Raw genomic sequence first — 14,209 nt, 5'->3', positions numbered from 1 at the left:
TTTGTACAAATACATCCTTTTCCTTTGCTCTCTTTGGGTTATAGACCTAGTACTGGCCCTGCAGGTTAAAGGGTATTCACCAATTTATAACCCTTTTGGGCATAATTCAAATTGTTATCCAGAATGGTTGGTGCAGTTCATAGCTCCACCAACAGTGCATTAGTGACCCTATTTTCCACATCCTCTCCAGCATTTATCATTTTCCTTTTTTGTCATGTTAGCCAATCTGATAGGTGTGAGGAAGTGTCTCAGAGTTGTTTTAATGTTCATTTCTCTATCAAATAGTGATTTAGAGCATTTTTTTATATCACTCTTGATAACTTTGATTTTGTTCTTTGAAAATTGTCTATTCCTATCCTTTTGCTATTTATCAGTGGGGGGGAATCCTTATTTTTTATAAATTTGTCTCAGTTAATTATATATTTGAGAAATGAAACCTTTATTAGAGAAACTTGCTAAAAAAACTTTACCCTTTCCCAATCTGAAATCAAAATGATCAATTTTACCTCCTGTGATCTTCTATCTCTTGTTTGATCATAATCTATAAAATTTTCTATGCTTCCCTAATTTTCTTATTGATGTCATCTTCCATGTCTAAATCATGTACCCAATATGACATGCCTAGTTTCTGCCTGACTGTTTTCCAATTTTCCCCAGCAGTTTTTATTGATTAGTGAGTTCTTGCTCCTAGAGCTAGGATCTTTGGAAAACCACTGTACATCTTCACTCAAGTTCTCCCTTACTTCAGAGGTCAGAGTTAAAATCAAAGCCCCTTTTCTTTATCTTTGAACTTAACTCTTCTTGTTTCTTTCAGGAGTTTGCTTCGTAAATTATTCCTTTCTCTTCTGTTTTTTTCTCCCAATAACTCTTTCTGCTTCTTACACACATGTCCCTTCCTCCATTCTTAGAATAGTCTTCATTTGCTCTTGACATTTCCATTGAGCTGTTGTCGTTTTTCACTCTTCCTTTCATTGTTAAGCTCCCAGAGAGAATTAACTTCTACTTCTTCACCACTCCCAACAATCAGCTTTTGCTATTGTGTTATCTCTCATTCCTTAATAAATTAAAAGTTGATTCTGGGCTCCTATATATTCATCCTCCTATCTCTGCTGAGGTGTCTTACATTTTCAACTTCCTGTAGATATCTTAACAGGTCCAAAACTAAACTCATTATTTTCTTCTTTTAAAACCCTCCCTTCTTAAATTTCCTATTAGTATAGAGAGCATCACTATCATTCCAGTCACCCAAGCTCAAAAATTAGATAACATTTTCAACCTTTCACTCTCTTGTTGCCTACCATATTCAGTCAATTGTCAAATCCTGTAACATCTTTCATATATGCCCCCCTTCTCTTCTCTGACACTACCACCATCCTGATACAGGCCCTAATCTCCTCATGCTTAGACTAATGAAATTGCTGCCAGTGGGTCTTCCTGCCATAAGTCTCTCCCCAGTCCTCATCTGTTCTCCAGTATGTCATATTGGTGGTCTTAAAGTCCATCTGACTAGGTCACACCTCTATTTAGTAAACTCTAGTAAACTCTGCATTTTCACTGCCTGTTCTTATGTTTAGAATGCTCTCCCTCTTCAGCCTTGCCTTCTGGCTTCCTTCAAGTCTTAGCTAAAGTCCCATCTTCAAAAAGAGACCCTTGCTGATTTTTCTTAATGTTAATGCCATCCCTCTGAGATTACCTTATTGAGCACAAAGAATAGTTTAAGAAAATGGAGGAGAGATGCAGTAATAAAGATCAGTGATCTGAGAGGAGTTTCATGATTCTAGATCATGAAGGTTGAAGAGTGATGGAGTGGTAGAGTTTGGGGAGAAGCAGACTGCCTAAAGACCCAAGTCAAATCTCCTATGTTGGTAGAGGAATCAGGCATATGATTAGCCTCTGCACCTGGTAGAGATGAACTGACCTGGTCTTCGAAACAAAATGGATAGGGCTTCATTTATTTGGAGCCAGCTAGATGATGTGGTGGAAAGAGTACCAGCCTGGAGGCAGGATGGGAGTACAAATCTGACCTCAGACACCTGACACTTGCCAGTTGTGTGAACTTGGACAGGTCACTTAATTCTGATTGCCTCACATCCAGGACCATTTTTGGTTGTACTGATTCAAATCTGGTTACTGGATCCAGATGGCTCTGAAGGAGAAAATGAGGCTGGTGATTCAGTACAGGTGCACCCCCCCCCACTCAAATGCAATCCATGTGTTTGTCATGGCATTTATCCCCCTGATGTCATGGTCTTCTTTGTGGACAAAGGACAAGTATCATTTATATGTGATATTTAATACAGGAGTTACCAGTCTGGGTTCTTTTTTTTCTTTTAACATGGTAACTACTGTATTTCCCCATTTATAAGACACTCCTAAGTATATGATGCATCTTAATTTGGGGACCCAAAATTTGAAAAAAAAAGTATTACATAAAGTTATTGAACTAAAATTTTATTCATCATGAAATTCAAGGACCTTTGGCTCATAGCTTTTAGGCATCTTTGGGCAAGTCTGGTGTGTAGATGCATGCTTAGTCCATTCCATTTCATGAACCTGAAGCACCAATTGTGTCTCCTGTGAAATCAGTCACTTTTTTCATCAGCACATCTTTGTGGACACAGGAACTTCTTCTCTGAATCAAGCCATTTTGCTGACTTGCCTCTTTTGACCTTCTTCTGCCCTAGCATTTTCAGTAAGATTTCTTCTTCCTGTAGCCAGTCTTGGATTGTTTTCTCAGTTGGAAGAGGACCAAACTGATGTTCCATAGCACGATTTCTATTCTCTTGGGCAAACTAGATTGCTTTGAATTTGAATTCAGCACGTAGGAAAATCTTTTCTGAGCCATTTCTGGGCAGAACATGGCAAAACATAACCAAATATACCAGTAGTAAATGCAAAACAATGAACGCAAAGACAGCAAGCACAAAAAAGTGGGAAGTGCAAGTAAAAAAAAAAAAAACTACAACTATTGTATAAGAAGTTTTTAGATCCCAAATTTTTTGAAGAAGGGTATGTCTTATACTTGGGGAAATAATGGCAAACTTTCATTATCATTAATACTTAATGTTTTAAAAACTTGTCACACTAAGATGAAAATAAAGATTGTTTTATAAATTCACAGTAAAATTACTCTAAAAATATAATGCAAATCCTTTAAAATTGCAGTGTTTGGTAGTGGATTAAAAATATACTCAATTCTCTCCATTTATAACTCACACTCATCAAATTTAGATGGAAGCTTTTTTAGCAAAGGAGTATGAGAGAATAGAGGATGGAAAATGAAGTTGTGTAAATGTTGAGCCTGAGCTAGAGATTCTATCCAGTGGCAGTGATGTAGAGGGGGTGGAATGGGATCTGGAAGTTGAGGCTGTTTGGTCATTCTGACTGAGGAAACATGTGGCAGTTTGGAAGACAGATTTTCCTTGTTTAAACTCTTTCCCCCTTTTCCAGCCTGTTCAGTGAAACAGGCTGGGTGGATCATATATGCTACTGCTTCTCACTTAGCTTAAACTCCTATATTTATTGACTTTCTGAACTTTAGGAAGTTTTTTATTGCTTTCCCAATCTAAAAGTTTAGTTCCTGTTTGGAAATGTGTGGGCTAACCTTCAGTAGAAAGCATGAACTTTATTTGATTTCTGTTGGGTAGAGAACAAAGTGCCTCTAAGTCTTTGTCTTTTTTACCAACAGTTCTTCAACAGCTCCTTGACAGTGCTCAGCAACCCTCAACAACAAGTACAATGGCTGCAAACAAGAATAAGAACCAGAGCTCTTTAGTTCTTCACAAAGTGATCATGGTTGGCAGTGGAGGGGTGGGCAAATCTGCACTTACCCTTCAGTTCATGTATGATGAGGTAAGATGATTTAGTCACAAGTTGTGCTCTTTTACCTGTTGGTACAAATATTCCCCCCTCCCCCTGCCCCCCCTTTAAAAAGTTTTTTCTTAGTCTGTATTTCCCTATGTGCCCTCTAGGGTTATATAACAAATCAACCCCTGTAAAAGGTTCCTGACGAGTGAAAGGTCTGCAGTCTCCTCTGAATCTCATCACGAATAAAATTTAGAAATTATTGGCATCAGGTAGGTGATTTAAACTTTGGCAGGGCTGGGAGGGCCCTGGAGGGGAGGTTTCCTTTTTCTTGCCTTTAGTTTTCTTGTTACACTTTGGTCCTGCTGTTTGTGGAGAAAAGGGAGGAGAGGGAGACAGAAAAACCTGTAACCTTTAGTTTCTAATGCACTGATCAGGTGCTTAGCCTTGTGAAAAGTTAACTGTGGAATGGAGGGGAATTGAATTGAGTTTCACAAGGTCAAGAATCTGATTTTCTTTGCCATAATTATTAGATGTAAAATTTTCTCTACTTTTCTTCCATACAGCAAGAGTGAAGTTTGGCTCTCTGTCTCTTTCCCAGCCTTGCCAAAGTTTAAATCACTTACTTGATGTGGGTGTCATAATCAAAACTGTGCTGCATCTGGTGTGATAATAGATATTATATTGCATACAGTTTGGCAAAGGACCCACTGCTCTGTGCCCCAGATGGAGTGTTCTTTGCTGGTCTATTTAGAAGGGGTAGCTGAACTGCTCCTATGGCATTCTGTTTGCTGGTTAAATACCTTCTTTGGTGTCCATTTTTCCTTATTTTTGTACCACAAGCTAAAATGGAAAGGCAGATATCTACTTGATTGAATGAAAATACTATTTACATAAAAGGAGAGACAGATTTAGATTCTAGAGCAGAAAGATGGTTTTTTCCTTTCAGTGACTTGTATGTTTCTTTAACTTTTTCTTCCATGTCCTGAAGCAGAGGATGGAATGGGGAATCATAAGAGCCCGGTAGATTAAGGAAGGGAATATTCACAGGTTAGCAAATCCACAATTCAGGTGCAGAGCAGAATCTCTGTTAGTGTGTGGAGAACAATGGTTTGGATTCATAGGCTATAATTCCCAGGTCTTCTCTTTTATCCCAGTGTAATCTTAGGTAGATAAGTCACTTTTTTCTCCTGAAACTATTTCTTCATCTGTAAAATGAAAGGGTTGAACCACACTATTGATTCTCAATGTGTCTGCAGACCCCTGGATGTTCTTAAGGTCCTTTGAGGGGATCCTTGAGGTCAAAATTATTTTCATTAAAATATAAAGACATTATTTGTCTATTAAAATGCTCCTCCCTCTTCCAACTAGAAATCTGTGTGAGGCCGGATTTCTTCATAAATTTCAACCAAAACAACATATCACAACAGATTGAATGCAGAAGCAGATCTGAGAATCCAGCTGACTTCTTTTAAGCCAGACATTTGCAAAAAATATGTAAAACAGTGACGCTTTTCTCACCAAAATTTTGTTTTTGAAAATATAGATTTTTCATTAAAATGTTATTTATTTTTGTAATGAATTGATTGTTATTTTAAATGAAATAATAAATATCATTTTTTAGCATTTCCAATTTCTTATATGGTAAATATCAACACAAATATTAAAATAAGCAACTGTTCTTTGGGATTTTCAGGAATTTTTTAAAAGTTTGAGAATTCCTGGATTGGACAATATCCAAATTCCTTTCAGTTCTTAATCCAAGATGATTAAGGCTATGAGGGCAGGTCCTTTCCCTGGCTGCTAAGCCTTACCACTGTGACTGCTTGAACCACAGAGGAATATTTTTTTTATCTTTTGAAGGGGACGATAACTAGAGGAAAAGGAGCAAGAATGGATACAAGTATGGTCTTTTTTTTTCATATTGTGTATTTTATTTTTTTCCATTTACATGCAAAGACAGTTTTTGGCATTTATTTTTTGTAAGATTTTGAGTTCCACATTCTTCTTTCCCTTTCCTGCCCCAAGAGAACAAGTTTTCTGATATAGGTTATATATGTACAATCATGTTAAACATACTTCCACAGGAGTCATGTTATGAAAGAAGAATCAGAAAAAAATGTGAAAAAGCCATGAGAAAAAAAAACAAAAAACAAATCTTAAAAAGTGAGAGTATTAAGCTTTGGTCAACTATTCAGACTTGGAGTCATCTTTCTAACATTTCCCTTCCCTGAAAAACCTAAGAGAACTTAGGTGGCATGGTGGATAGGGTTCTAGGTAGAGGCAGGAAGACTAGTGTTCAGGTCAAGCCTCAGACATTTCCTTGCTGTGGGATCCTGAGCAAGTCACTTCATTTCTGTTTGCCTCAGTTTCCTCCACTGTAAAAGGAGAATAAAAACACCTACCTCACAGAGGAGACAATAGATGTGAAGTGTTTCTTAACCACGAAGCAATATGTAAATGCTAACTTTTAATAGTTTGCTGTTATGCTTTGGTGTATGTTAAGGTTTGGGTAGAGGACAGCTGGTGGGGTAATATGGCAAAGCAATTACAGGTGAAGACTTTTGGAAGGGATAGAGAAAAAAACATAGACAATAGGAGACTTGGGGGTTTTTTTTGTCCCTATTTGATTTTCTGTTACATTCGATTTCTCTTTATGTTTGAAGAAAATCAGACTTCATTAGAATGAAAATGACACATGGAAGTCAGCAGTTATAGAATTTTTGTGAAATATTAGCAGGTGACTGCTTTCTCAGTGGGATTGAAGTTAAGCATTAATTTCTGGGTTTCTCTAGTTATGTGATCCCACACTGATGCCCAGAAATCTGAAGATAAGAATGGTATAATTGTGGCAGTAATGGTTCCTGTAGCAATTGGCAAAGGGGAGGTGGATGTCAGTATGAAGCATAAGTAAACAAAAAAAATTCACAAATTTATAGGTATATAAAGTCTTCAGCTATTATTTAAGAATTTTCAAATAACAACTTTAGAGAGAATCAGAAAGTTTCTTTTTTCCTGTAGAATCAGTCCAGATCATGTTCCCTAACTTTATAAAGTCTCATTGCCTGTTCTCCAACTGAAAAATGTTACCATCAGGATTGTAATTTAGATATCTAAAAGTAACATACATTTTTCATTTAGTAATAAAGTATATCATAGGATCAGGACATCCTGGCTCCCAATCTCAAAGAAATAAACGGAAGTTTAGTGGGAGTTTTTTTTTTTGTTTTTTTCACTAATTAGCTCAAAAATACTTCAATGAAAGTGAAATGAACATGATATTCAAAGGACATTTTTAGCAGTTAACTTTTTTTAAATCATGAGATTTATATTTTTTTATACCTGGTTTATTTGAAACAAGTTCAACAGCAAAAAATGAAGATATCTTTAGTGTGTTTGGGAAGGAACGGGGTATAATTATTGTGCTCCTATAAATCTCAAAGTGCTTTATAAATGTGTGCTTCTTGTTTTTGTGACAATATCAACTTATCCTACCTGTAAAATAAGGATAATAACCTGTCTACTTTACAGAAGTATTAAAAAGACAAATGAAATGATAGATTATGTACTGCTTTGGGGGAACTAAACCACCATATAAATGCAGAACATTAATAATAATTATCCAATGAAGACATTATATAACATATAGTAAATATTTTTAGTTTATAAGCAAAAGTATAAGTGTGTAATAATAAAATTGTTTTTGTAATGTTTAGTTATTTGATGATATTATTATTGTGTTCTTTAGTTTGTAGAAGACTATGAACCTACTAAAGCTGACAGTTATAGAAAGAAAGTGGTCCTTGATGGAGAAGAAGTACAGATAGACATTCTGGATACTGCTGGACAAGAAGATTATGCAGCTATTCGAGACAACTACTTCCGTAGTGGGGAGGGTTTTCTCTTAGTCTTCTCCATAACAGAACATGAATCCTTTACAGCCACAGCAGAGTTCAGGTATGTTTTTAAATAAAAGTGATGTGAAGTTTCTTGAGGGCTTTTTTGTTCTCCTTCCTTATAGCTTAGGTTGATAAATAACACATGCCAATAATATCACACATGTACCCCCCCCCCCCCCCAGTGTCCCAATTATTTACAGAGTATGTGTTGGGACTTATTTTCTAAATAGAAACATAGTCTGTTTTTCTGGTACCAATGCATTAAAGCAGCAGTCTGCATTAAATTCCTTCTGTGGACCTTTTGTTTTTATAGTTACAGATATTTAGATCTTATCTTCTCCAAAAGAATTGGTGATTATATATTTCTGTGACTCTTAAGAGAAAGTAACTGATTAATGTGACACACTTGTTTTAAAAATTCAGTGGAAAATTGGCATTGATTGTATTTTGAAGTTTATTTACATAAGACACTGTCCAGAGAAGGAAAGATTTGATTAGGAACTACAAAGCTTGACAAATTAAGAATTTTAATTTCTTATTTTGAAGAAAAATAGATTACATTAATTATACATTTTAAAAGTTTTTTAAACAAATAGTTAAAAATACTTCCAGCTCTATTTATCTTTTATAATAAGAAATAGTATTTTTGAGATATGTCTCTATTTACCTTGATACTTCCTTCAATCAAAATTATGTATTTCTCTTGAGGAATTATATATTTTATTTGTACTTCTCATAAGTAGTTACCCAGTTTTAAATAAGCTTAAAGTATCTGAAACTCAGAGACCTTAACAACGGACAAAACACCCAGTGTTTTCTTTTCCTTTCTTAGCAAGTTCTGGTCAGAGAGTCAGGTGACAACAAGGGGTGAAAATGAGGAAGCTAATTTTTTTAATCCCAAGATTTGGAAGGAAGCATCATTGAGCCAGGTAGGCCTCAAAGGTCAAATTAAGGTAAATAAGAGAACAAAAGCAAACTTCTTCCATTGTATAGTTTTGAGTGATTAAAATATATTATCTTTTAAAATAGTATATAATACCATACAACTGAACACATCTATTATAATGGACTCTTTCCTCCAAAAGGAAAGAGGCTAGCATAAGATTTTAGTTTGTTTTTTTTTCTTTTCAGGAATTTTCTTTTCAGGAATTTCCTTTCCTACTTCTGTTCCTTATGACCTTGGTTGCCACATGTAACATATGTACTCAGAATTATTTTCACTTTTTGGAGGGTTGCAGCCTTTCCTGTTTTTTTATACTTCTTCAAAAGATAAAAAGGACATGTACAACATTTTATTCTTCTAATCTTTTGTTTTCTCTGGTTCCATTACTTACTTAAAAGGAGAATAGTACTGTTAACCTCTGGATGAAAGACTCTGTCACTCTTTTCCTTTCTAACAAGGTTAACATTAATGTCCTTTAATGGTTCAACATTAGGTCTTTGTTTCACTTGGAGAATTTTGTGATAATGTAAAAGGAGCCTTAAAAAAAGGATAGCTCTGAAAGGCAAGATGAAAGAATGTTTTAGACCTGTACTGTATTCTTAGTACAGGTCTCATTTTATGTTCAAGGGCATATTCATTTAATCTCTTTCATATGTAAAATGGAGATAATACATGCACTATCTTTTACACTGTTATTGTGAATAGAGCTCTAAACTTTGATTCAGAACTAGCCAATGTTTTTGTGATCAAATAGGGACAGGTGGAGATTGGTGTATGGAATGACTCTTAGGCCACTCTTCACTATTAAAAATAAATTGGGCATGGTACTGGAAAATTTAAAATTTAAATTTTGGGGGGGGATTTTGTGAGGCAATGGGCTTAAGTGATCCAAAGTTACATATGGACCCAAGGTCACATAGCTAGTAAGTATCAAGTGTCTGAGACTGAATTTGAACTCAGGTCCTCTTAACTCCAGGACCAGTGCTCTGTCCACTGCTCCCCAGAAAAGGTTTTTTTGGAGGATAGCAAAGAGACATGGGAATGGTTGTAGGCAATAGAGAAAGAGCCAGTATAGACAGAGAGATATTGAAGATAGCTAATGGCATGGGGAGGAGATGGGATGGAATGGGATCACTGATTTGCCATTTTCTTGTGCTTTTTATAGGATGTCATGTTTTGAACCTACTATGATAAAGTCTATTTTTTTAATTATGTTTTTAAGGTGAGCCCATTTCAGTCAGTTTCAAAGCACTTACTATATAGTGGGCGCTGTGCCAGTCATTAAGGATACAAAAAAGGCACCCCTTCAGAAAAAGCCCAAACCAGTTGCTGTCTTCAGGGATGAACATTCCATTTCTAATTTTAATGGGGAAAAACATGTAAATAGGTAAATACAGGATGTATATAGAGTAGGGGGAAGGTAAATTAAAAGAAAAGGAGAAGATCTTAGCAAGAAGAACCAGAAAAGGCCTCCTACATAATATGAAATGTGAGTTGTCTTAAAAAGGAAAACAGTAAAAATGAGATAGGTGTGAGGGGGAAGAGCATTTCAGGACTGGCTTGTAGTCAATAGAATAGTCTCAAAGTGAGAGATGGAGTGTCATCTTCAAGAAATAGCAAGACTACTAATGTAACTAGATCATAGTTGTGGAGAATAAAGTGTAATTAGTCTGAAAAGAGAAGAAGAGGCTTGGATCTGAAGAGTTTTAAATCCTAAACAAAGGAGTTTAATAGGAAATTTATTAGACCCCCATTGAGTTTGGGGATGATGACTTGATCAGATTTATTCTTCAGAGAATCACCTTGTCAATTGAGTGAAGACTTGAAATGGGGAGAAATTTCAAGCAGGAAAACCAGTTAGTAGACTATTTGGCATTAGCCCAAGCAAGAGGTAATCTGGGTCTGAACTAGGATTGATGTTGAAGAGTGGAGAGAAGAGAACATATGTTGAAGATGTTGTGAAGGGAAATCAAGTTTTGTCAACTGATTAGATATGTGGGGTGAGTGAAAATGAGGAGTTGAGGATGACATTAAGATTGTGAGCTTGGATGATTTAGGAGAAGGATTGATCCCATGAAACATTAGAGATAACATAACTCTTTATCAGGCAAATTGCCAGCATTTACATGTTCTTTCTTTTCTAACCTCTGAAGATTTGATTTCATGTGCTTTAATAGAACTGATTTTATCTATTTATAAACACATCACTTAAGGTATGATACACAAGTGGAAAATTCTGCAAGGTATATATTTATATATTTGATTTTCCAAAAATTTGTGTTCAGAAATAGAGGTAGGAATCCATCTGGGATCGCGTCCCCCCCCCAGTTACAGTATCTTGGATAACCTTTGGATTTTTTCCTATTGATGATTTTGTTTTGGTCTGGACCTGTGACTTCCCACACTGTAGGATGTTTCAGTGAGGGAACTTCCTCACAAATGTAGATTTTCAACTACATAGTTTTAAGAAAGTTGCCTGGGGCACTGAAGTGTTTAGTATCTGAGGCAGGATTTGAAATCAACTTATTCAGACTTTGAGTCCAACCCTTATCCACTATGCTGTGATTCTTGTCTCATTTACGATATAAAAATTTTAGTTTCTAGGAGATAAAACATGGTAGATTATAGCTATGTAAATTTTTTAATGTTTAGATATCTTTTGTTTTTATAGCAAAACTTTTTAAGTATGCTGCTCCCTCCTTGTAATAAGTTAACAGTTATGCAAAATTCATCAATATGGTGTCTTTATCTGACAATATGTGCATCATTTTGTATCCCTTAGAACCTTCCCTCTCCCCCTACACTTCTTTCCCAAGATGGAAGTATGTTTTATTGTCTTTTTTTTTCCTTTTTAGAACAAGGTTAGTCATTGAAATTAATCTGAGTTTAGTTTCCTTTTATCAATGTTTTCATTGAAGTTATTATACATCATTTTCAAATTCTACTTTCTGTTCTATGAACTTTTAAGACTGAATTTCCCTCAACTTACTTGTAAGATATAGGGCATAAAGGGACAAAATTTGTTTTGCGTAGAACTTAGGATATATCCCCCCAAAGTTAGAAGACACCTCTTTCTTTCTAATGTTGAAGTTTTCTATTTGAATTATTTTTCATTTTCAGATCTTCCAGTTATTGTTCTATAATTAATTCATATTTATGATATTTATTGAGAAAAATTTCTCTCTCTCTCTCTTTCTCTCCCTCTCTCTCTCTCTCCCTCCCTCCCTCCCTCCCTCTCCTATTTTCTTCAAACTTAAGAGCACTTCAGAGTTCTTCTCCTTCCCCTAATGTCCAATGATATTTTCTTCTGCTCATCCCTGTATAAGAGGTCCCATTTCATGCATCTCCTAAACTTAGCCCAGCCTTCTCACATCTTATCCTGTGCTTTCATATAATATGTCCTCTGCTCAGATTTCCTTTATCATGCCCACCCACCTTCCTGATTCTGATGATACCTTCATTTCTGTGCCTACAGAAATATAACTTGGAGCTTCATGTCCCATTCTCAGGAAAAGCTGACTGTAAATGTCCAACCCTTGGAATTGCCCATCCTCAGAATTCCCACTCAAGAACTTTCCTCCTTTTTGTGAACAACTAGCCACTAAGATTTGCTAAACTTTGATTTAGAGTATTTTTAAATCAGGGATTGATTGAGGGGGGTTGGGAAGAGAAAATTCTAAGCTTGGGGAATAGCCAGTGCAGAAGTATGATCATGGAAGATGGAGCATGATGATGATGAACAGTGAGACTTAGCAGCATGCCTAGAATGGATAAAATGCATGCCAGGAAGTAATATATAAGAAGGTTGAAAAGACAGGAAGAGATTAAGTTGTGAAGAACTTTAAATTCTGTACAGAGAAGTTTATATTTTATCCAATAGGTAATAGCTTCTGAGGTTTGAATTTTAGGGATGCTGTAGTCTAATCTGTGCTTTTTTGGAGGTCACTGTATAGAGGATTGATTGAAAGGAGGGGAAGAGATTTGAAACAGGAAGATTTCATTAGGAAGCTAACAAAGTAGTCCATATAAGAAGTTGAATGAAGGTTTGAGAATTAAGGAATTGGTTATGTAGTTACTGGAGAGAAGGGACACATAGGAGAGATGCTGTGGAGAAAGAATTAATTGTTTATATGGGTGAGTGAGAGAAGAGTTGATGATGATCCTGAGGTTGCAGATTGTGTTTACAAGAGTGCCAGTGCTTTTGACAGTATACTGTATACTGTTAGCTTAGTTTCATTTTTTTTTCAGTCTTAAGGAATACTTTGAGTTTGGAAATTGATATGAAATTCTGGGGCTTCATCTTTACTGCTATGCTAAATGTCTTGGAGAAATTTGATAAGTAATATTGATAAGACTTTTTAAAATAACTTATCCATATACTCTTGAGATACTGAGTCAGAAAGACCTTTGTAATACTGCCATTTCATATTTGAAGCATATTGTGTACCTAAAATTAAGAAAAAATATGAATAAAAGATAATGAAGGTTGCTATATAACAAAAACTTATTTGGGGAGAAAGGAAGGAGCTTTAACTAAGTGCTTGTTGGAAGGAGAATGCCTTCCCCTTTGGTCCTGGCAGATGCTCCTGAGCTTAGAAAGAACTATGTGCCTCCTCAGTCTGCTGCTCCAAGTAAGCTGCCTCAGCAGGATTGCCATGGAGCTCCACCTTGAGGAAGTGTTGAGCTTCCCTACTATTCCAGAGACATTAAAACATTTATTTATTTCTTTATTTGTGGAAATACTCCTTGCCTTTTAATCTGATCTAAATTATGCTTACAATTCCAAGTGCTTGGAATGTGACTACTGCAGAAACTCCTCATCATGCCATTGTGAAGTCTTCATCATTTCCAAGGCTCAATTTGTTGTTGCCTTTATCACTACTGATGTGACATACCACAGTCTTGTCAGCTATTTTATTTTTGATATAATGCATCAGGGAACAGATTCTGCGTGTTAAGGCTGAAGAAGATAAAATCCCTTTGCTTGTGGTGGGAAATAAATCTGACTTGGAAGAGCGGAGACAGGTACCTATTGAAGAAGCCAGAAGTAAAGCAGAAGAATGGGGTGTCCAGTATGTAGAAACATCTGCCAAAACTAGAGCCAATGTAGACAAGGTATGGAATTTCTCTTTTTTTCTTTTAAGGTGATATAAGAAATAATAAAATGATTATCATTTTTAACTTTGTGGTGGTTATAAAGAAACTTACAGAAATTAGAACACAAACACTGGAATATTTCCACGTATTTGAGTATTTTATTATTATTCAATGCTATAAAAAAAGTTAAGATTTTTTTTCCCTATTAAAACATAGGAAAAGAACTAACTCAAAGGTTTTGATTTATATTGGAGAACTTTGGTGAAAGCATATTGAATTTTTACATAGTTACTTGAAGTAAAGGTTTAAATAATCAGTATGTTCTGGGGAAGCTTGCTAAAGAAGTGATAACATATTTTGATCTCTTTTCAGGAGTTAGGGTTAATTCAGTCCACTTCACAGAGGAGCAATTATTATCAAAAAAATTAACCATTAGCTTGGTTTTCCTTGAACTCTGGTATTTTAG

At 35.6% G+C, this 14,209-nt stretch overlaps 1 protein-coding gene across 3 annotated transcripts in view; it reads left to right on the top strand.

Moving 5' to 3' along the window:
* The window catches only part of RALB (RAS like proto-oncogene B), a 102,043-nt gene that overhangs the window by 74,525 nt on the left and 13,309 nt on the right, over window positions 1-14,209 (top strand). For 2 of the 3 annotated variants that reach the window (XM_074214976.1, XM_074214975.1), the window contains exons 3-5: window positions 3,689-3,852; window positions 7,553-7,761; window positions 13,584-13,761. In XM_074214976.1, coding sequence (XP_074071077.1) covers window positions 3,739-3,852; window positions 7,553-7,761; window positions 13,584-13,761 — 501 coding nt within the window. In that variant the 5' untranslated portion in view covers window positions 3,689-3,738. Of the gene's footprint in view, window positions 1-3,688; window positions 3,853-7,552; window positions 7,762-8,535; window positions 8,633-13,433; window positions 13,762-14,209 lie in introns of those variants that run through there. The other variant, XM_074214977.1, reaches the window with a different exon arrangement.

The sequence above is a fragment of the Macrotis lagotis genome, chromosome 1, assembly GCF_037893015.1.
Source record: "Macrotis lagotis isolate mMagLag1 chromosome 1, bilby.v1.9.chrom.fasta, whole genome shotgun sequence".
Taxonomy (NCBI): Eukaryota; Metazoa; Chordata; class Mammalia; order Peramelemorphia; family Peramelidae; genus Macrotis; species Macrotis lagotis.
The sequence above is the reverse complement of the archived record's forward strand: the minus strand, read 5'-3'. Positions and strand labels throughout refer to the sequence as shown.